Genomic DNA, 23,081 nt, shown 5'->3' on the forward strand with positions numbered 1-23,081 from the left:
AATGAGTGTTTTGAATGAACAGCTTTTGGAGCTTCAGAAAGGATGATTGATGAAGGAGATAATCGGGATGAGTGTTCGGGGGAGATAATCTTGAGCGGCTCAAAGTGGGGTTCAAAGGTATCGATGTCTCAGATGCGCGAGGTGCTGATCAGTAAATGAATACGATCGGAGTAGGGTGATGAAGGACACAGCCCTCGAATAATCTCTCAAATCCTACAAATTTGACCAAAAACTTTTCGAGCAACCTTGGTTAGGTGTAGGCTCCCCAGTTGTGCTGCCCAGAGCGCTCTCACTCCTGTTAGTGGTAAGTGATTGGCAAGCTTCTTCCAAAGCTTTGTTCGATATCGGATTCGACTGATAGTTGAGATACATCGAGTCGAAGTTGAATACGTCGGACTTCAGCGGGTCGGTAAAGGAGGAATCGTCGATCAATGCACTAAATTCGAGCGGCTGAGAAGTGTCGGCTTGAGACAGCTGAGAAGATGAGGGGTATGAACTCTGTGCGATTCCTGGCGCAGTGGTCTGGGAGTTTTGCTGTGAGCCAGTCGTGTCGCGGAAGGGATATTCGGTCGAGCTGGAATTTACCAGGTTGTTGTATCCAGTCTCTTGGGACCAAATACTAGAGCTCTGATCCTGAACACCCTCTCTCATTGCGAAGCTTTTCCCCTGAAAGATACTGTCATTCATCGCACCTGTCGTGGTCTGTGGCAGAGAGCTTGATGCGGGCTGAGTCAGGTTTAGGTCCGAGGCTGTCAAGCCTAGTGATCGCAACATCTCATTGGAAAACGTCTCGGTGAAACTTGCTGAAGCATCAAGCCCAGTGCCCACATTTGAGAATAAGCCTGAGTATGATTCGTTACCCGGCTGATTGAATGGGGGCTCGGTCTGATTGTTGGCAGACTGAGTGGAAGCAGAAACTGGGGACACGAAATCCTGTCGGATAGTACTCTGGGGTAGCCCAATGGATTGTTGAGCCGCTTGATTGACCATGTGAGACCGCTCGGGTGGTAATAGGTATCTCGCGGACGACATTCCTGGGAGGGAAGTTCTGGGTCGCACTGGAGACTCTTCTATAGCAGACAGCGATCGACGGGCCTCGCCCGCCGGAGAAGTCGTGAGGGTAGACTCGGCGTACTCGGAGCGTGGGTACTCTGACCGGGGAGTCGATGCTTGGCCACCATAGTAGACTGGGGCACGGAATTCTGTCCGATTTGTTTCACGCGTTGAATCACGAAGAGGAATCGTTTGCGCCTTGGGAGTGGAGCGCTGTACCGAAGCCGGCGATTGTGCCATCGCATCCCTGCCAAGTTTCTCTCCGCGAGTATCGATGATCACTTTGGCAAGTGCGACCGCAGTTGCCTTTTCTCGCTCTACTCGCTGTTCGGGTGTTTCACCTGGGAGTTGGCCATTTCGGCGGCGCCGGACCACCTCCTTCCTCTTTTGATTCGGAGCATGCTTCATACCCGGATTCATGGCGCGCGAGGCTGCCTTCAATTCTCTCGAAGCCGTCTGCCACGATTGCAGATCCTCTTCACTCAGCCCGGCCCAAAGGCCTGACACGACTCGAGAGATTTGCCGGTTGTCGCCCTCGACCCCAGGCGGTAGTAACTTGTTGGCGATGACATGAGACCGAAACATCAAGAACGAGTTTGGGGTCCGCTTGATGTATCCCGATGGTACCTTGCGACTGTGTGAGACTTTGCCATTGATCGTTGGAGGCGGTTTCACGAATCCAAGTTCGGACCGCCCATTATCACTTCCACTCGTTTGTGATGTCGCTTGTGATTGGCCAGCCTTACGCTTCCCACGATTTCCAGGAGCACGTGACGGAAGTACTGACGCCATGACAGTATGCGAAGAGCTTGCACTAGGACTATGAGGAGGGCATGTACTCGGGGGCTGGCTAGAAGTATCGAGTTCGGAACTTTCTTCAAAACTTTCCAACTGACTTCCTGGGCGACTCGCTAATTCGGAAGCCTCGGGGCACAACGAAGGATCGTAAGCTCGTAGCAGCTGTGTGGAAGGAGGTGCACGAATGGAGAAACTGCCAGGTGCGGGCATGGTGAAAGCACCGGCACAATCTGATGGACGACCATAACGCGGAGCAGGCAGTTCCGTGCTACCATCGCGATTTACCTCTCGCGCGTCGCAAATCGATTCACTTAGAGGGACATGCGGCGCTTGCTGGGATCCAATGCCTACTAGCAACAGATAAAAGTGACGACTTCTTAATAAATTAAATATAACATGAATCGACGCGTGGCTAGACCCAGTGAAGGACAGACCTGTCGTCATTGCCGTAAGAGCGGGGTCTGCGTGACAGGTTGACGCGGACCTCCGTGCTGGGACATGCCGTAGGGTGGCAGTATTCCCCCGATTCGAAGAATCCCTTGGGGAGCTACAAGCTGCACTTGTCGAAGAGGGTGGCTTGGGATATCGGGAGGCGCTCTCGTTGGGAGCCGAGGAGGAAACAAGAGACTACATGACTTTGGGATCAGACTCATAGTAAAACTGCGTATGGCGTTAGAGGTTGACTGACGCAATTCAAACTGTCCGAAGTGGGAAGGCTCGTCGTGGCTTGGGAGTTGGTACCGGCTCGCTGAGTTTCAAGGGAGAAAGAGACACGCTCAATGAATTGCGGAGAAATGCGCGATCTAGGATACTGGAAGACCCACAGGTGTAGTACTAGCAGCATACGAAGGACTCTTGCTGAGATTCGGGCGTCTGGAGGGGGGGAAGAGGGTACTCTGATTGATTGAGAGCTCGTTAGCCTTCTCGAATCGGAATCGCGACAAGTTTAAAGAGTAAGCGTCACCTGAATGATGGCTTGCGAGGATTCAGGGATGCCCGCCAACATAGCCAATCTCCGGGTAGCCATAGGGAGTTGAGCCTGAGTGGGGGTCGAAGCAAGCAAAAAGAGATCGAGAATTGAACACCAGATACTTAACCGAAGAATTTCCAACACTCACTTTACGGTCATGAGTAAGTGAAGTTTGCTTAGCGACCGTCGTTGTGTTGGATTTCGTAGGTCTTGTACTTCGGAGACCTTTGCCGAGACTTGCACTTGTCGTGTTGTATGGTACGGATGGTCCACCACCAACAACTTCTACGTCTGAAGTGTCCTGATCTTCAAATGCGTCTGCGACATTACTAGATGTGAAGCCTCTTGATGAGGCCGCTGCTGGAGTATTGCACTTCGTCGGTAGGGAAAGATTGTCTTGCGCCGAGTGGGATGAGGTCAATTTCACCCTCTTCTTCCTGTGAGGGTTGTTGGCAGCTTCTTCCTCCTCACTGCCAGCATCAGAAAATTGGCCGTCTCCAACATTTGCAATTTGAGCCGACGAGAGGGCGGGGCAGAGTGACGAGCTTGGGGATGAGTGCAAGGCGGAGGTCATCAGGCTGGAAAGCCGCGGGTCGGATATCGGTTTAGCTCCGGTGCATAACACTTCTGGCGAGATGACGATCGGCGTTGTGGGGCGAGAAGATGAAGGTAGGCACGATGCATTTGAAGTTGGAAGGTGGCGGTGGACTGCCGAGAAGACACCAGCTCGCGTACTGACGCGTCTGCTTAAAGAAGGACACTCCATATGGGAAGGATAAATCGGACGAGAACTCCCTGTGTTCGATCTTAATTTTTACAAATTGTGGGCCGTCGATGGATTGATTAGGAAACTTGACGGCGATCTGCGAATATAGTTGGCTAACTGTCGAGGACCAAACTTTCAAGGGATTTTGGAAGAAGCGGTGATCGAGCGGGTGGGTACTGGAAAAAATAAGTTTATGTGGTGTCGTCGAAAAAAAAAAATCGGAACAGGCAACAGAAGATTCTAAAATACTGTATTCGCACCGAGGGACGGATGGGATTGGGGATGGTGAATAGATAACGTCCTCAAGGCATTCAGGCAGGTATGTATTGGCCTGAATGAACACCAATCGTAGGTAAATGTTTCGCAACTTTGTACATAAGGTGGGGGTTTCGATGGAGACGACCGAGATGTGTTGTACGGGCGATGGAGCTCCCAGAGGCCTTGAACTTTGGGGACTTGGAGAGGCTCCCCAAACAAAGTGTCACCAGTGAGCTGCTATGGTGCGCTGGTGCGGTGTGTATGTTGTATGTTGCGTAGAACGATACGAACCATGGACCACGGTATAAACATGGGTTATCCGGTTTGGACCTGGGAGATTGAGAGTATGGGAGCTTATTAAAGTTCTCACTTTGGGTTGGCAGACCGTGAGGATATTTTCTAGAGGACCCGAGGGCTCCTTTAAAAGGAAGTCATATGGACGCTTTATTCAAAATGGGTTGCTCCTTTGTTCTTTCTGCTTGCGGCGCAATCCAGCGATCCATCATCCTGGGATATAAATATGCCCAACTAGGCCCACTCCTCAGACAACAACCTTTTGATGATAGTTGCCGCTAGCCAGGATATCATACAGACCGGAACAAAGTGCATCCGAGATGGCCCAGCTGAAGTCACCTGGATTTTTTTTTTCTGGAGTTGGAAGATCCTGCCCTTCCCTACATATTTATCTCGGCATTCCCGTCATCTTGCCGGAGCGGTTGGCACCGGTTGATACAGGCCTACCGTAGTGCAATTGTAGTCCTTTTTGGGTTCATTCAGGTCCATTCCAACACTCCAAAACTGATAATACTGCGACCGATCCCCGGCTGCTGAATTGTAATATCAAGAGGAGAACCCGCCTTAGATGTCTTGCAAACACACCACCAGCGAGGTCGCATTCTAAAAAGGTAACATTTAATCTTCTTACTAACTGCGCTCGTTTCGAAGCTTTATACACATAGCTGCCGGTCCAGCTGCCGGTTCAAACTTCCATCTTACCCTCAACCCAGGAGCTAGCAGCTGAATAACTTTGATGAAATTCTGTTCGCTCTATGATATACACATTCGGAGACCCCCCACCTGTCTGCTTGATGGCTACACAAAAGATGTATCAAGTGGAGTCCAGTTGCTTTTGAGATGTGTGACTAGCCTCATCAGGGGTAATTTGATCTGAAAGGGAATGTGCACATATTTAAGTCATGCAGTTGTGGACCCATGGAGTGTTTGCAATAGTGAGTTGAGCTTTTGTTGACGAGACAGTCCGACGTGAAGCTAATATTTATAATATATTTGAGGTTTGGTAATCAATTATCACATCACACCGCCATAGGATACCAACCGGTGACGGTAAATCTGGCGCATATACCCGATCGGACAAAGGGTCTGGAGGTCCATCACGCGTGCTCCGACATCGGGCCAGGTATAAGAGATAATGCTTTGGTTGATACCATATAAGAGCTAAATCTGGAAGTTTTCAGGGTTGGTTGAGCGCCTAGGCATCACCTTAAGAAACTCGTTGTAAAGAACACGGGAGTCGGAGCGGTGAGGCGGTTCTGGCACTGTGCACAGATGTATATGTCTTGACGGTTTAATTACGACGAGAAGATTTTTTTTGATGAAATGGTAAATCGCATGGGGAATAAACTAGGAAAGGAGTGAAACTGTTTATAACAAGAAAGCGCGCGAGTCTGTTTTTGACGCGTCGCGTGAAGTTTGAGCGAGCGTGTCGTTTACTAGATTTTTTGCAAGTAGATACAATTAACGTAGTAGAGGAAAGTTTGAGAAATGTGTGTATTTATAACATAGAAATAAACTTGCGTGTGTAAAATCGGCAAACATCTGTGTTTAAGTAGAGTTGAAACAGGTTGCAGCGGCTGGTCCCATGGAAGTATTTATGCTTAATGTAGCTTAATCTACCTTCTTTTAGTGGGGTATGTCAAATCAACTCTACACTTTCGAAAAAAGTAGAAAATGTCCTGTAGAGAATGTCGACCTGTACTCGTTGGGGATATCCGGCACCGCTTGGCGGGTACCGCTCGCACCCGCCGGGCACCGCCCGCGCGGTGGTGCCGGGTGCGGTACGTTGATTTTGGCGGTGCGGAACCCGGGTACCGCCCGCGAGTGCCGCCACGGCCATCGAGACTGCACGGTGTCTGTGGCCGGAGCCTCTAGGCCATGAAGAATTTATAGCCTCGATGGCCGAGGTGATTCTTTCCCAGTCTCGATGGCGGGGATGCTCGCGGGCTTTATTGCGCTCGTTCCTGCGTCGCTTCCTTCTCTAAAAACAAAGGGAGATTGTGTAAGTAGGAGTGAGTTACATAGAAAGGGGAATGCCTTGGGCTTGGTCGGAGATAGCGCCCAACGATGCTCATCACGAGCATCCCAAACCCCTAAACGGATTGTCTTGTGCTCTTGTCGCCGCCGCCCGTTGCCTGCTTGCTCACGAGCATCTCAAACCCCTAAAAGCTTTTCGTCTTATAGGTTATGAGCCCAGTTGGCCGCTAAAGCGTCCCTGGATTTTTTTTTTACATAAATAATCGTTCTCCGTTTCTTTGAAACATCACTCACGCATGCACCATGTCAACCACTTCTCTTCTTCCAACTCTCAAGGAAGGAAATTACAGTCCCTGGAAAAGGAAAATCGTGGCCTATTCCATGAAAAAACACGGACGATTTTGTTCTCTCAAACAAAGCGGCAGCAGCTACGGATGCGGTCAAAGATCTTGGTACAAACGCAAGAAACAAGCGGCCGGAGTCATACTCAGCAACATCAGCGATGACATCGAGGCACGCTTTGTCACTGATGATAACCAATTTGAACCTCATATTCTCTGGGAGACTCTGCGAGCACACTTGGAATCTAATACACCCCAGAATCAGGCTGAGGTGTATCAAAAATTCCTAAAAATCAGTCTCAAGACAACTCTCCCTGACTTCCTTGTCCAAATTGACAACAGTATTACAAACATGCGGTCAGTAGGCGTGAACCCAACATCAATGAGACTCTGTTAGCCAAACAAATTTTTGACAAGCTTCCTGCCTCTTTTGACACCACCAAGGAGCTCATCTTTCTTAAACATCCTCTCACATTGGAGACTGTTTGAAGTCAACTCAAAGAGAGAAGCGTAAATTCTGAATCATCTTCCGTTCCTGCGATCAAATTGGAATCGGTGATGAAGGCAGCATCTCAATGTTCCCTAACTCAATATTGTTCAGGCGGCAAGCATAAACCAAAAACCAGGCATTTGGAAGATAACTGTTATAATCTCCACCCTAGCAATATGCCCGAAGGCTTCAAAGAACAACAAAAAGCAAAAACGGTCAAGGCACAAATTGAGGACTCCAACAACGAAAGGATTGCCAGTCAACATGGGGTTTTCTTTTGTGCTGGCAAAGCTTTTCTTTCATCTCGCAAGGCGCAAGAAATCATGATTCTTCTCGATAGTGGTTGCTCCAACCACATGTTTCCTTCTTGATCCTCTTTCTCTGGATACCAGAAGATGAACTCGTCAGTTGAAAACGCAAAGCATCAGCACAAAAATAGCAAACACCGCCGTAAATACAACCACTTGACACTAGACATTGTATGACAAATTGCTATCTTCTGATGCTTCCAATATTTCCGCTGCTTAACTCAATGTGTACCAATATTCCTGTTGCTTAAAAATTCAAAATGTTCCAGGATTGCATTGTCTACATATTTTTATTTACAAATTTTTAATGAGTCTCAATTTACGGCTTCCAGCTTTCCTGGATGGTGCTTCTTGATGAAAATTACTTGGTGGTCTGATTTGATTGTGAATTGCCAGACATTCCAAGCGCGTATGAGAAATGTAGTTGCTGTTTCTTTCTAGTTCCAATTCCTTGCCAGACCAGACCAACATTGACAAAAAATTGCCAAGCTTCCCAGTAGGTGCTTGCAAAGATGTCCTCACAAAGATTAATCCCAGACATTGGCTTAATATACATCTTGATACATCATTTCCTTGGGATTTTCCTTACAGTTCGCTCCTTTGAGGAGGAATTGGAAGGAGGAAATGGTGCTCCTCACATTGTGAGCATGCTGCAAGAAGAAATTCAACCAGTCAATTTCCTGCAAAACACCAAATAAAGTCCTCTACTTACAAGCTCTGACGTTCCCCGGATCTGTAGGCTTTACCCATCGGCAGCTATATTCCTGGCCATTTGTATCCATAATTTCTATGTGAGAAGTGTTACGGTATAAATGATCGCGTAGAATCCTCACAGTGGTTCTGAATGACTGACCTATGGCACCGGCCAGATTTACCGCTTTGTATCTCACAGCCAGTATCCTTGGAAGAAGTTCTTCAATACCTAGCCGTTGACAGTCGTAGAAGTAGAGCTCCTTGGTGGCCACTAGATGATTTCAATCATAAAATTCACCGTATGAATGTTACTTTTTTGTGTGTGGTATACGATATTGCTCAGGGAATACTGAGGAAGGTCTTACATTTATTTCGTTCTTGTCCAACGTAACACGATGCTTCCTTACACCTGTATTGCCATGCGCCATAATTTGTGCATGCTGCAAGCAAAGATAGGGATTTGGTCAGTCAAGATGTAGAAAGACTGCCCAGATGGAAATTACCGGAGGCTCACAGACCCAACCTTTGCCCATTGGGTACGTGCCGTAGTTGTTCCCGCATTGGATGTCGACGGTGGCATGACGAACAGGACCCGTTGGCGGCGGTATCACATTCTTGGGAAGGGTGAACTCTGCTTGGCCATCAATGCTGGTGACAAGGGGTCCTAGAATAGCTAAGAAAAAAAGTGTTTCACTGATCTTGAAGCTGAACATGATTGAGGAAGTGATTAAGTCGTTGACCAAATGAGAAAATCCGGAGACGTTTTACGTGGGTGCACCAAGAGAAGGAACCACTTGGTTTTCGGACAAGGCAGTACGCCAGCGCTGCTACATATGTATGACTTGCCGTGCAACGAATATTATCCGCCACGCCATTTCCCTGAGGATAAGCCCACATACGGGTTGGGATGGAGTGTTGCTACGGAACGAGCCGCCGTCCATTCTTTTCAGTTGGTTACACCGCCGGGGCGGTTCGTTTTTTTTGGCACGACTCCAGGACGCACCGCCCCTGCGGCCGTTCCAGAGCGCATGTCGATGTCCCGGTGCCACTGCTGAGCGCAGCCCAACGCCGCCCCTTCCGGCTCCGCACGAGTGCAGTCGTTCCCCGGACCCCCAAATAGCCCAACTGTCCCAGCTCTGGCCGATTGAGATCCCAGAAAACCCTCCAAGACCACAATGACCAAAACATCGTTGCCGGCCGGTGAAGTCAAGGTGCTGATTATTGACAACTATGACAGGCAAGCTTCTTCGATCAAAGTACCTGAATCCTAGTCAATGAATACCCAGCCTGACTAACTTGCTTTCCTGCCATCTCACAGTTTCACCTGGAACCTTTATCAATACTTGTGTCTACTCGGCGCATCTGTCTCCGTCATCCGTTCTCAAGCCTGTACCCTGGATGAACTCACAGCTTCCTACCCCAACCTCACCCATCTCGTCATCTCACCCGGTCCCGGTCATCCTTCTACCGACTCGGGAATCTCGATCCCAGCTATCCATCATTATGCTGGCAAGATTCCGATTCTTGGGATCTGCATGGGTCTTCAATGTATCTACTCGGCCTTCGGCGGCCAAGTCTCCAAAGTTGGGGAGATCGTCCACGGAAAGACTTCGCTCGTCTCACATGACGCAAAAGGTCTCTTCAAAGCCCTCCCTCCGCACATCCAGTGCACCCGATACCACAGCCTTGCCGGTCGATTCGGCACCCTGCCCTCCGAGCTAGAGGTGACCTGCTGGACCAATTCCAATGCCCAGCTGGCCAACGATCCTGCTCCGTTTGACGACACATCCTCGATCATCATGGGCGTCAGACATAAGCTGCTGACTATCGAATCAGTTCAATACCACCCCGAGAGCATCCTTTCTGAAGAGGGCAAACCCTTCCTACTGAATTTTTTGAATCTTCGAGGCGGCCACTGGTCCGAAAATCCCGACTTTCAAGTGTCTCCCACTCCCAAGTTCAAGCCCACCGCACCCGCCGAATCATCAAATCAACAAACAATATTGGAAAAAATCTGCGCGCAAAGAGCAAAGGATCTCATTGAGGCCAAGTGTATTCCCGGCTCATCCCCCACCGACCTCAAGCGCAAGCTTGCTGCCAATGTCCCTCCGGTCCAAATCGACTTCTATGAACGCATTCGCCAAACCACGACCGGCAAGGTAGCCTTGATGGCCGAGATCAAACGTGCATCTCCTTCAAAAGGCTCTTTCATGACTCCAACCACGCCAAGCTCACCCGCGATCGCCGTCTCGTATGCCGCCGCTGGTGCATCCGTCATCTCAGTCTTGACCGAGCCCAAGTGGTTCAAGGGTACCCTGTTAGACATGCTTGAAGTCCGCCTGTCAGTCGAAAACGTGCCCAACCGACCAGCAATACTACGCAAAGATTTTATCATCGATCCTTATCAAATTGACGAGGCTAGATGTTATGGGGCTGATACGATCTTGTTGATTGTCGCCTGCCTCAGTCTTGATCAACTGAGGCTCCTCTACAACCACGCCAAATCACTCGGCATGGAGCCCCTCGTCGAAGTCGCCAATGCCGCCGAACTCGAAGTGGCACTCCAGATTAAGCCCCGAGTGATTGGTGTCAACAATCGGAACTTGCACGATTTCCGGGTCGACATGAATACAACCTCGAAGATGTTGGATGAACTAAACGCGCGAAACTCTACTCAGAACGGAAACTCCGACGAGATCATCATGTGCGCTCTCAGTGGAATCTCAGGCCGGGCTGATGTTGAAAGATACGCTGCAGAGGGTGTTGGTGCTGTATTGGTTGGCGAGGCGCTGATGAAGGCCGAAGATAAAGTTAGCTTCGTCCACGAGCTACTAGGCATCAAACCTGCCCCGAAACTCACCAAGCGGAAACCACTCGTCAAGATCTGCGGGATCAAAACTGTCGAGGCAGCTCTTCACGCAACCAAGGCTGGAGCCGACCTTCTCGGCTTGATCTTTGTTCCGAAGAGTAAACGCTACGTTACGCCGCAACAAGCCGATGCGATTATCAAGGCAGTCCGCAAGTCAAGTGAAGAATCCCCGAAACCATCCCTAGAATCGGAAGAGAGCGAATTGGACACCACCGATTGGTTCAGTTTGCAATTATCTCGGCTGCTTCAAAAACGCAGGACTCAGGGAAGACCATTGATCGTTGGCGTGTTCCAAAACTCGAGCCTCAGTGAGATCGAGAAGATCGTCAACCAACTGGGAGATGCGATCGACTTGATCCAATTACACGGCTCGGAAGACGTTCGGATGGCCAAGTTTCTATCCAAACCGGTCATCAAAGCCTTCCACATCGATGTCGAAAAGGGGAGAAGTATTAACGAGTGTGAAGAGTCTTTCCAATCAGGATTCCAGAAAACCTTGTCGATGATCAACGAGCCCGGCATGCACGCATTCTCCATACTGGACAGCGCCAACCTCAGCCAATGCGGAGGGACCGGCCAAACCTTCAACTGGGACTCAGTCAAAACCCACCTGGCTTCCTCCACAACCGCCCACCATAACCTGGTGATCGCTGGCGGATTGAACGCTCAAAACGTCACCAAGTGCATCGAGACTTTTGATCCATTCATTCTCGATATCTGTTCGGGAGTCGAGGTTGAGAACTGCGATAGTCAAGTGGCCGAGAATAAAGATTTCAAGAAGATTTCCCAAGTCATCGACCTCATCAAATCCCATTCTTGATCATCCGTCTTTCCTCTGCTGCCCATCATCATCTTTATCCACCTTTGCTTGTATTCTGTTTTTTTGCCCTCTTGTTCGTCAAAAGCAGCATGTTTCTTTTTGTACAATCATCATACCCGTATCTTATCCATGCAACGCCTCCATTGTTTGATTACATAAATAAAATTAGAATAACGCAAGATATGAGATCAAATGCAGAATTATATTTTTATTATTGAACAAAAATTGAAGATATTTGCTCTACCGGGTATGGCCTGTGATGATGGGGCCTGCTAATCACTCCCTGTTTATGAAAGTCGACCTCTCATCCATGGGCCTTTTCATTGGTCAAGTTGGCCGGCAACAATGCTGGGATCCATCCAATCCAGTCCAAAATGTGACATTTCAACACAACAAGAATCATTCCACAACACCAGACAGTCCAGCTCTGGTCTCTTATGTGAAATGGAATTGATGGGATTTTTGGGCCACACTATAGCCTTTTAGGCCAGTGGGAAGAAACCTCACCTCAACGCTAGGAAGGGGAGGGGCTAGCACTCTTACTTAAGTAAGGGGACGCCGCAAAATCAAGCCTGGCGCCGCTGCTCAAAACAAGGAACGAGCTTCTTGTTCTTCTAGGATACAGGTGTTATGACACCCACCTGTACCTAGGAAATTACACAAAGGAGACAGAAAGCTGTAAAGGAAAAGGTTAGTAGATTATTGGAAAACCCCACTCACTACAATTCTAGTAAGCAAGGCTGAAATGCTGCGCTGCGCTACAAAAAAGCAGTCTTTTAGTGCAGCGCAGCGGGGAACCACTGCGCGGTCAGCCCAAAAAGCGGTAGCGCAGCGCCAGTCCCGCTGCGCTAACGCTGCAAATAGTGGGGCCCCGCTTTTTCCTTGACCCAAAAAGCAGTAGCGCAGCGGGTGGGGCCTCTCCTTTCAGTGCCGCGCAGCGGCCACCAAAAAAGCTGCGCTGCGCTTGTTTGGCTGGCAGCGGGGGAGCGCTACGCGGCCAGCTCAAAAAGCCGCAGCGCAGCAATGGTTCCGCTGCGCTACCGCTGAAAGTAGTAGGTCCCCACTTCTTGCCAGACCCAAAAAGCGGTAGCGCAGCGGGCGGGGCCGCTACTTTCAGCGCAGCGCAGCGGCCACCAAAACCGCTGCGCTTCACGCTGCGCTGCGCTTATTGAAGCGCAGCACTTTCACCCTTGTAGTAAGGTGCACGGGTTTGTATGTAATAATCTGGGGGAAAGATCTCTCCAGAGGAAAGATCACCCCCCTTTTATATTACAGGGACCTCATCCTGCTTTGAGTCAAGGCCCCAGAGGGGTCCTTAACTCCAAGGAGGGGAAGAGGTCCACAGAATTCAGAAGAGGAGTTACATGAATAATTATGTAATCTCTCTATTTATGGTAAATCCATAGAGAGATATACTCCATTAGTACATTATTATTCTCAATCAAGGTAAATACATAATAGGTGTGAAATCATATAGTTTAGTACATATAAAGTAATGATTGCAACAAAAGTAATACTATAAGACAACAGGAGGACTTGAAAACAGGATCTTATGGTGTTGCAAGCCTGTCTGGGCACTCACCAAAGTTTGGCCCAAAAAAGGCCAAGCGCGCGTGGCCGACCCTAAAGCCCGCTTGGCCAATCCTCATGGCATATTGCAAAGTGGGCGGGGTTTGGCACAAAGCCACGCTGGGCCGATTTCAAGCAAGGGTTCCAGGCACGCCAAGCGCTGTGCCGGTATGGAGCTCCGTCCGGTGCTAGGCCGGTGGCAGCGCTGGGAGGGGAAAAGAATGCCTGGAGGCTGCCCTCTCGGATCGGTCCAGAAGGAGTCGTACGAATTCGAAATGATAGCTTGTGGTTGGGTGGTTTTGAGAGTTCGCCAAGGGTTGGATTCTCGGCGGCGGTTTTTGTTGAGGATTCTGAGATGGTTGAGGGATTTGTTGAAGGGAAAGGGATTCTTGGGACTCGGACTCTGGACTCTGGATTCTCTAGACTCGTGATGGCGGATCAGAATGCCATGCCGCTCCCCTCCTCCAAGTTCTGCGAACTTGGACTTGGGGAGGCAACATGTCACATACATTTCATCATCTCCTTGCGCGCCGTGCGCGCGCACACAACACAACACAAATAGACAAGAACACAAAAAGGAAACAGAAAACAGAATCAAAACAGAACAGGACAGCAGAGCTCAGCAGGATAGAAATAGAGTAGAAAGAAGGGAAAGCCACGGCATAAGAAATGAGGGAGAAATGACACAAACCAGACAAAGAAATAAGAGAAATAGATCAGAAACCAAAGACAAAGAAATAAAACCCACAGCACAAGCTGTGTTAGGACCAAGAAAGGGAAGGAGGAGAGAATAAAGAGGAGAATGAGGAATAAGGGACGAGAAGAAGGGAGAGTCTGAGAAACTTGAGTCTTGAGGTTTCTTGAAGCTATGGATCTTGAGGTCTGATGCCGTTGGAGGGCGGAAAACTGAATCTGAAATTTACCACCAAACTGACCACCACACCGGCCTTCAAGGAGAGAAGTTTCCCTCCTCAATGGTCGGTCTACAAACAGGTCATCAAGAAGGGAAGACTCCCTTCTTGATGATCAATACAAGTATCACCCCCCGCGAAGGGAGTCTTTCCTCCCCAATGACCAGCCTACAGACCGGCCATTGAGAAGGAAAAGCTCCCTTGTTGATGTCCGATGTGCAATGTCGAGAAGGGAGAACGTTTCCCCTCCTTGAGGGCATGTTGTTCTTGCCTTTCAAGGCAGAGACAAGGGCCGGCGTCTGATGACCGGCGTGTTGCATGCCAAGCCACAGATCCCATTGGCCCAGAGCTTGATCTCGGCCAAGCGGGACTTGGCTGTGTGCCAAGCTCTGCCCCCCGCGCAACCAGCCCAATCAAGCCCGCTGGGCACATACCCAACCCCCGGAGGCACTTGGCCAAGCGGGAGTTGGGTATGTGCCCAGATGCGCTTGCAACACCATACACAAGATCATGATAATCTCAAGGTAGCCTTTAGCCATTAGCACTGCAGGCAAATAGGTGTTGCTCCCGCGCGCAATGTCACCTAACCCAAATGGGGGACCCTTACCTCAGCTGTTGCTGCAGGCCGCAGCGTCACCTGTTTGACCGCAGTGTGGGTTACATGAATTATAGTTGTCATTGTAGACACAAGGACAATTGTATTAGTGGCTGACACAATCTGCTCCTGTGCATTTGGGATAGAACCAGGGTTACAGTTTTGACTTTGTACATAGTCTTTGAATGGGGAAGAAGATGACTTACATAGCCTCGGTCAAGATGAGTTGAATGATGTCACTGATGAGCAGCAGTGGTATCAAAAACTTTGAGGGAAGAAATAGAGAATCTGAAAAATATGTAAAATATGAGAAAAAGCATGTGATGTATCAAAAGTTGCTCTTGTGAATGATGGTTGAGAATTACATGAGATATGGTGGATGTAACAACATGAGAACTGAAAGATATGGTTCTCTCACGCAGGAATTCCTGATAAGTCATAAGTCCCTCCGGCAAAGCCTCAGGTAGGGACTTAGTTAAGTTTGCCATAATATATGGTCAAACTTCTTGGTGATCTCATTCTCCCTGCTCTTGCAAGTTCCTGTCCTTTTCAATTTTTCAAAAGTTTTATTTTTTTCAAAATTCAGGGCAGCTTATATGCACACTGAGTGGCAATGGGTTTCCCAGAAGTGCAAGACAAATCCAAATGATTGTTTGGATAATTTGACATGCAGATGTTCTGAGGCTGTCTTGTGATTATTATCCACCCTAATCTTTTTGTGAGCTCAACAATGCACTGGCTTTCTTCAAGTGCAACCCTCCTGGCCAAAAACCTGGCCACGTATAGATAGTCCCATTCATGATCCTTGTGATTTTTATGCTGCCAAGGCTGATGAAGAGACCGACAAAGACAAGTGGATGCCGCCAAACGGCTCTCAAGCCAATCCCTTTTGCATACTTTCTGAAACGGCAGACAATTTCCCTACTACTCCTACTGAGTACGGCCCTGAAGTTTGTTCTATCATCCGGGCGTCCAGTGTCAAATTTGTTATGGGGCATATCAGCAACACATTCAACCAGATAATCCACACAAATCAGTCCCAAAACCGCGCTGCCTTCCTTTCACTGATCAAACCTTTTGTACTATCCCAATGACCGCCGTCAAGCACATAATTACGGGAATGTTGTTCCAAATGGTGGAACAGGAATCAATCCGGGCAGAGGTGAACCGTATCTAAGTCCTGCTTACAAAAAAAAAAAAAAAACAAGAGATGGGGATTAGTTTGGCAGTCATATTTCTCTTTTGGATATCATTCTATCACTCATTTTCCTTTAAAACTCATAAAATCAAGGCTTACAACTTAGATACAGTTCACCTCTGCCTGGATTGATTCCTGTTCCACCAACAGTGCAAGAGCTACGCTACAAAAAGCGGCAGCGTAGCAAAAGCGTAGCGGTTTTAGCCTCGCTTCGCTAAGCTTTTTGTAGCGGACTTGGCGCTTCGCTATTTGCTAAATTTTTTAAGGGGAAAAAATTAAAGAAAATAGCGCGCTTTTTTTAGCGCAGAGTAGCGGCAATTCGCTACGCTTCTCGCTATAGTAGCGGAAAAAACGCTACCGTAGCGATTTTGCTGCGCTACCATAGCACCATTCAAACATCAATACTGCACATCATAAAATGATGGAGGATTGATGTTTGTGTACTATTTCTGGCATTTTCCACCAAAAGGCAGAGATGCCCGCTACGCTTTTGACACAAAAGCGACCCGGTTCGCTACGCTTTTGGCGCTAAAAAGCGCTATTAGCGCCAAAAAGCGCCAAAAAGCGTCAATTTTTCCGCTGCGCTATACTGTAGCAAAGCGGCAAAAAAAAGCGCTTCGCTACGCGCAGGCCAAAACTGCAGTAGCGGTTCTGGCGCTTCGCTACCGCTCAAAGTAGCGATTTTCCGCTAGCGCTAACGCTATTCTGGATCCAGAGTAGTGTGTTTCCGCTTCGCTACGCAAAAGCGCCGCTTTTCGTAGCGAAGCGTAGCTCTTGCAGTGTTGGTTCCACCAGTTGACGCAACATTCCCATAATTATGCGCTTGACGGCGGTCATTGGGATAGTACAAAAGGTTTGATCAGTGAAACAAAGGCGGCACGGTTTTTGTGGAAGGCGCGGTTTTGGGACTGATTTGGATGGATTATCTGGTTGAATTTGTTGCTGCTATGCCCCATAACAAATTCGACGCTGGACGCCCGGATGATAGAAAAGGCTTCAGGGCCGTACTCAGTAGGAGTAGTAGGGAAATTGTCTGCTATTTCAGAAAGTATGCAAAAGGGATTGGCTTGGGAGCCGTTTGGCGGCATCCACTCGTCTTTGTCGGCCTCTTCATCAGCCTCGGCAGCATAGAAGTCATAAGGATCATGAATGGGACTATCTATACGTGGCCAGGTTGGGCTTCCAGGGTTTGGGAATTCGTTTGGGGAATTGTTAGGGATGAATAAAGGACTAGGCGGCGCAGGATCTTGCGCGTCGGATTTACTTGGAACATTAATAACTTGGCCATCTATGTCTGAGGAAGAATTAAAATTGGCGGATGGATCGCGCAGAGAATCATTAGAGGTCACTATTTGGCGGGGCTGAAACAGTGCAACTTCGCCAGGCATCAACATAATGAAAATAGAGTATGTTTTCTAATAGGACTATGGGTTGAATATACTGCTATGGACGCGAAAGACTAGCGGATGAAGATGCTATGGGACCGGCTCGAAGTGCCGTCTTTATAGACCTGGAATCAACGGATGGAACCACAGCTCGGCCCAGCTTCTAGAGCTTTTAGTAGGAAGACGCCCAGCCGAGAGCTTTGACTAATTTGGGAATCAAATGAAACACGAATAGGCAAGGGGCTTCCTTGCCTGCTCAACGGATCGGTACACTTGAAACGAGATGTCGGCGACTTTTGCGCCCGGCTTGAACCCTCCTGAAACACTACATAAACGGATCTAAGCCTCCCGACCAATGGAGGACCCATGAAATGAGTTCGGCGTCCTTGCCTGGCTTGGATACTATGAAACAAGGAGTCGCCGCCGTACCCGAATCCGTTTCTTTGGTACCTCGCCTGAAAGGGACATGTTCCTTACCTGTTCTTTACTCTGCAAGCATCAGCGCCCACCCCGAGCGCACTGGCGAATGGAAACTCAGCTCCCCTTGTAACCTTTCCTTTTTGATTCTAGATCTTTCCATTAAAATTTTCCTTCATTTCCTGCTTTAGGACCGAAACCAAAACAAGAAAACACGACCCCAGAATGGAAACTATGACACCAGATGTTCTCAAAAGAATCAGTCAGGCCCCAAAGCGCACTCTTACTACCATCCGAGTGCGGAATCTTGCGCCCTTCACCAGCCTGGATGATGTAATAGCCGCTTTTAGCGACTTTGGCAAAATATTAGACTGTGTCCTCAAGCAGCGCTACCACGGACAGCTGCTACAAGTATCAGCTTTGATCCTTTTTGAATCTGAAGCGCAAGCCGCGCATGCAATACGCGAAATGGACGGCGCGGTGGCCGACAGACAGATACTGGTCGTGGAACTCAAAGCAAATAAGACCCAAGCCCAAATTACTACTACGGATGGCGCAGTGCAGGACGTCGGATCTAACGCTGCGGAGGTACCTGTCACACAATCCCTCTTGTCACGAATCTCCTGAAACCAACCCAGTGCGGAAATGGCAACTCTTCATTGAGATTAAGCCAAGGAAAAATCATAATCTAAGTTGCCTTTAATACAAAGCTATAAAGCAGCATAAAAATTATAAAAGACATATAAAACATATGAAAATATTAACAATACTTAAGAAAATTCTCTGCATAATATAAAATCCTAAAAAAAATAGTATTGCAGGGGATCAAGGAGGGAACCAACGAGTTCCCCCCTGTCCATGGATCCGGCTAAGCGTGTGGCACCTGTGTGATTGGGCCGACGCTTCGCGCTATGCGCATGATGCCGAGGTCCATATATGAACCCCAAGAGGAGAGGAGCCATAGAGCACTCCGCTACAGACTCCTCCCCTCCACCACAGATCACAAGTGCCACTTGCTGCAGAGTTGCAAGCACTTTTTCAGACACCACCCACCCGCCCGTTGGAAAGTTTGAGGGGGCTTGGGCTTGCGCCTGAACCCTCACGTTCCGATGTTTGCCGGGAGTAGAAACCACTAGACTTCCTTCTCTTCCCTGGTTGAGGACAGTAAAAGACCTTTACTACCTCTATTCCCGCACTTGCTGCGGGGGGCCGCTACGCAGTAACTCGCAGCAAGTACCAGGTGAGAGCAACAGTCAAAGTGGACCAGCCAGGCCCCATCTTCTTCTCTTTCTCTTTCCTTCTCATTTCCCTTGCTTCTTCTTCCCTCTTTTTTTCTTTTCTTCTTTTCTCATCATCCACTATATGAAGACCGTCTCATTCTCCCTTTGGATGATGGGGACATCATCAAATTTGGGGGTGGATGTGGTGAGCCTCATCAAAAGCACCTTTACTCTCCGCAGGCTCTAGGAATCAACTCTCAAGGCAACCAACCACTTAGGACAACAACACAGAACACCAGACACAGGACCCAGGCGCCTCAACATCAAACACTCCATCATTGCCAAGTCCAGACATGCATCAAACATCAATCCACATTGGTCATCAACTAAACAGCCCTTTTCTTGTCTTTTAGTTTCACACTAATGCACCTACTTTGGGATTAGTACTTGTCTCATCTTCATGTGCCTCATCACTTTTGTTCATTTTTCTTACACTTCTCCTTGATTGAAGTTTTTCACTGTTTCATATTTACCACAAACACAAGTCAACCACCCCCAGATTGTCTATATAAACTGTCCCTTTGTCCACACTTTTGTCCCCCATCAGCTCATCAGACAGTAGTCGGTCAATAGTTATATAGTCTCATAGTTACCTTATAGTCAATTACAGCAGCCATTCTGCCTTGACAATCATATCATCTTCCCTGCTCAACATCCAGTAACCATTCTGTGTGAGAGCATTACTTACTTTGCCATTTCATCACCTTACTCTGATATCTTCTTGATCTTCTGCGCCACACCTTTTCTTGAGTTTCATTACTCTATTAGTGTCCTCTACTCCATTTCACCTGGAGGGGAGCCTTTTCACCCACTCATCCCCTCCACAGCTATCTCTATCCCACGGAGTAGTCCCCACATTGCAGAAGATCAAGAATATATCAGAGTAAGTTGATGAAATACTTGTGGTGAGCCTGAGCCCAATCTGACCGGATTTCTGGTAAGGGACCGTGGATCACACTAGATATCTGAGACCTGAGGTTCCGAAACCTGCGGATATGGGCAGATATTTCTGGATCCCACATTCTTACACCATGGAGCACGCCCAACTGCGGGACTGAGCACAGCCCGTGTGTTGCTGTCCAACGTGTGATGTGACGTCTCTGTGATACTGTGTCATCTGCGGCTCACTCCTTGCCAGTACTTGCTATGGTGGTTTATTTAGGCAAGCGGCGTGGAATGTCTGCTCACCGCAGCACAGGGGGAAATGCAGTGGGGCGGCTGAGCAAATGCTCATTCTACATATTCAAACAAACAATAAGCAGGTGTGCTTATGTGTTCCATATGTAGACTGAGGAAAACCTTGAATGTACCACTTACAAAAGCATGTGGAAAGTCAGCAAACGGGGCAAGCTGAGAGACCAGGGACTCAACATGGGTGCAAGGGAACCAGGGTTTGAGCCACGTTCCAGATGCGGGGACTTAGTGGATCAGTCAGAGTAGGACTACAGCGGGACTTTTGGGCAGACTGAATAGTGTGGATCAGCACCAGGTGAGCTGGTGGCAGCAGAAGCAGATGAAGCTGGGGCAGAAGCACCAGGTAGAGACTGGGGTTGGAGGCTAGTCAAAGGGTGCGGGAGAACAAGTGTCAGAGAGGTACTAGGCTGGCAAGCAATGCATGCAGAGTTATGGCGAGTGTGGGAAAGAACAGACGTGGGCAACATTGGCTGGGAGCAGAGGTACGCTGGAGGAGGGAGTGGAGGAAAAGGGACTTGGGGGCGGCTTTTCTCTGACTCATCTTATCAGCAGTGGGTAGTTATGTTACATTGTGTTATCTGCGCTATTTGTGTAACGTAACTACCTGCGTTATCCACTGCACCCCGTTACATTACAAGTAACAGGCCGTCTGAGTGGCATATGGATAGCGTAACAGGTCTTTTTCCAACGCTGTTACGCTACATTATTGCTTGGATAATGTGATAACAAGCCCTCAAGCGCCGTTTTGGTGCTGCAATCAGCTTGTTATCTGGTGTGCTGCAGGCCTGGATAATGTAACAAACAGAAAAAATGGTCCAAGCAATGGTGCAATAACGTAGTGCACCACCTTCAAGAGTAACTGTAACAATAACGGCTTAAAAACCATTATGTTACCGTTATTGGTAACATAACTACCCACCGTTGATCTTAGGATTCTATCATTCTATGTACTACACACTTTATGATATTATTGTAGGTACTGCTATTATTACTTGAATTTTGTGTATTAATACATTGCAGAGAGTTTTTACCACCCAAATTCTTACTTCACTGCGGAGTTTACTGTGCAGAAGCGGAGAGGTTGGACCTTGTGTAGACCAGGCAGATCATATCAGGCTCATAGCGGAGCTCTGAAGAGATATGTATGTTGCAGAAGCCCAGCACTGGTGGTGGTAACCATTCAAAACCAGAGTTCATCTACAAAAGAGGCAGAGCACCTTATCTTATCAGGCGACACACTTTTATTTTGAAACGGCTAGGACTCAAATAATCCTGGCTGTTATCTTACCTCTCTTGTTCTCCATCCTCACCCTCACTCCCATTGCTAAAGCTCTCTGCCCAAACTTCACCTCAACAATTGACTTTGTTGATGCTCCAAGCTTCCTCTCCTCATCAACAACAGTTTATCAGTGATATCACCAATTTGTCTCCTTTGTGTTCTCTTTCTTCCTCAGACTTGTCATTGTCAAGATTATATTTCTTTCTAATGTGGTAAACTCTCTCTCTTATTCTTCACTCTATCCTTGTTGATTATCTAACATTGTCTCTGTTAGTCAGGTTCTGGTTTCTTAGTGATCAAATCTAAAATTCAACACACTTTCCCTGCCACAAATCAACCCAAATCCACATGATTCCAATTATCCTCAGTGTTTTATACCTTGCAAATTTGTCAAGTTTTTTTTTTGTAATGTCTCAAATGTGTAGCTTTTTTCCTTACATGGAAAGAAGCACAAAAAAACATGTTTTTTTCTGGATTATCCTTTTACATGAAGCCTCAAAGGCCAGGGCAGGGAGAGCAGCAATTATCTCCGGATTTATCTGAGACTTTCTGTTCAAGAAAATAGCCTCTCTTGTGTATTGGACGGACATGTGGAAAAATGAAGAAAAAACAAGAAAGAGAAACAGAATGTGTGGATTGAATACATAGTTAGCTGGAATTGATGTTGCTGTTGTCATTCCCATCATCATCTTCACCATTGCCGCTGTAGCCTCTCACATTTTTGAGTTGCTGAGCTGCACAAAAAGTGCTCAATTGAAGTGCCGCTGAGACGTTGCCGCTTAGATCCAACAATGGTTTTTGATTGAGAAGAAACACGCTTGGAAGGAGCACTTGTTGCTGGGATTCCATCATTGTCAGAGATGGTTATAATTACTGTTGGCGGGACCAGTAATACGCAATGCCACAGGTTGGCCTTTTGTTGACCTCGGCAATGTACTGATGGATCTCTGCCTCCAAGTCGTTTGCAAGACACATTCACAGGTTTTTGCCGGGTATACCCCCGGGATGGCAGGGTATACCCGTGTCCTGTATGACCCCGCGTGGTACAAAAAATACCCGTGTCCCATACCCGATACCCGCGCAATGGTACCCAAGCAGCGGGAATACCCGCGGGTATGCTGACGGGCGGGAATGAAATCATCAGGTACCCCGCGGGATCCAGCGCTACTTGGAAGGCTGCGCGTAAGGTTCCAATCCGGACCCCGCAGATCCGGAGAAATCCGGAAACCCCGCAGGCCGGATCAGGGTTTGGGTCTGAGCTCGAGAGATCCGGAATCCGGTCGGATAGTGAAAAGCGCTCCAAAAGCGAGATTTATGCGGGTAAACCTCAGAAAACACCCGAAAATACGGGTTTTTCTCGGGGAATAGTCGTCAAACCCGCATGAGTCGGGATCTCTACCGGGGAATCCCCGGCATTCCCAATCAAATTGGCACTTTTTTTGGGAAATGCCCCTTGCTTTCAGATCCGGGAAAATCCGGCCGGATTCCGGATAAGACCAGGGTCAGGGTGCGGGATGTGTGATATCCGGCTCCGGGGCACCGGATCGGAACCTTAGCTGCGCGGCCTCCAAAAAGTCTGTTTTTCTCCAAAGTTAAATATCGCGTCGATTGAGCGG

At 48.2% G+C, this 23,081-nt stretch overlaps 3 protein-coding genes across 3 annotated transcripts; 1 reads left to right on the forward strand and 2 right to left on the reverse strand.

Annotated features, from left to right (window-relative positions):
* Window positions 1–213: 213 nt before the first annotated feature.
* Window positions 214–3,587, reverse strand: PtA15_15A369 (uncharacterized protein; the record flags this gene model as incomplete). Its single annotated transcript, XM_053163568.1, has 6 exons — window positions 214–2,198; window positions 2,286–2,478; window positions 2,540–2,599; window positions 2,676–2,747; window positions 2,816–2,890; window positions 2,970–3,587. The coding sequence occupies 6 exons, from the start codon at window positions 3,585–3,587 to the stop codon at window positions 214–216; spliced, it is 3,003 nt and encodes a 1,000-aa protein (XP_053027531.1).
* Window positions 3,588–7,840: 4,253 nt separating this feature from the next.
* PtA15_15A370 (uncharacterized protein) lies at window positions 7,841–8,661 on the reverse strand (the record flags this gene model as incomplete). Its single annotated transcript, XM_053163570.1, has 5 exons — window positions 7,841–7,905; window positions 7,968–8,042; window positions 8,109–8,219; window positions 8,314–8,388; window positions 8,463–8,661. The coding sequence occupies 5 exons, from the start codon at window positions 8,659–8,661 to the stop codon at window positions 7,841–7,843; spliced, it is 525 nt and encodes a 174-aa protein (XP_053027532.1).
* A 462-nt stretch (window positions 8,662–9,123) lies between these two features.
* Window positions 9,124–11,637, forward strand: PtA15_15A371 (uncharacterized protein; the record flags this gene model as incomplete). Its single annotated transcript, XM_053163571.1, has 2 exons — window positions 9,124–9,185; window positions 9,267–11,637. 2 exons carry the CDS (start codon window positions 9,124–9,126, stop codon window positions 11,635–11,637), a joined length of 2,433 nt encoding a protein of 810 aa, XP_053027533.1.
* Window positions 11,638–23,081: the final 11,444 nt, after the last annotated feature.

The sequence above is a fragment of the Puccinia triticina genome, chromosome 15A, assembly GCF_026914185.1.
Source record: "Puccinia triticina chromosome 15A, complete sequence".
NCBI lineage: Eukaryota > Fungi > Basidiomycota > Pucciniomycetes > Pucciniales > Pucciniaceae > Puccinia > Puccinia triticina.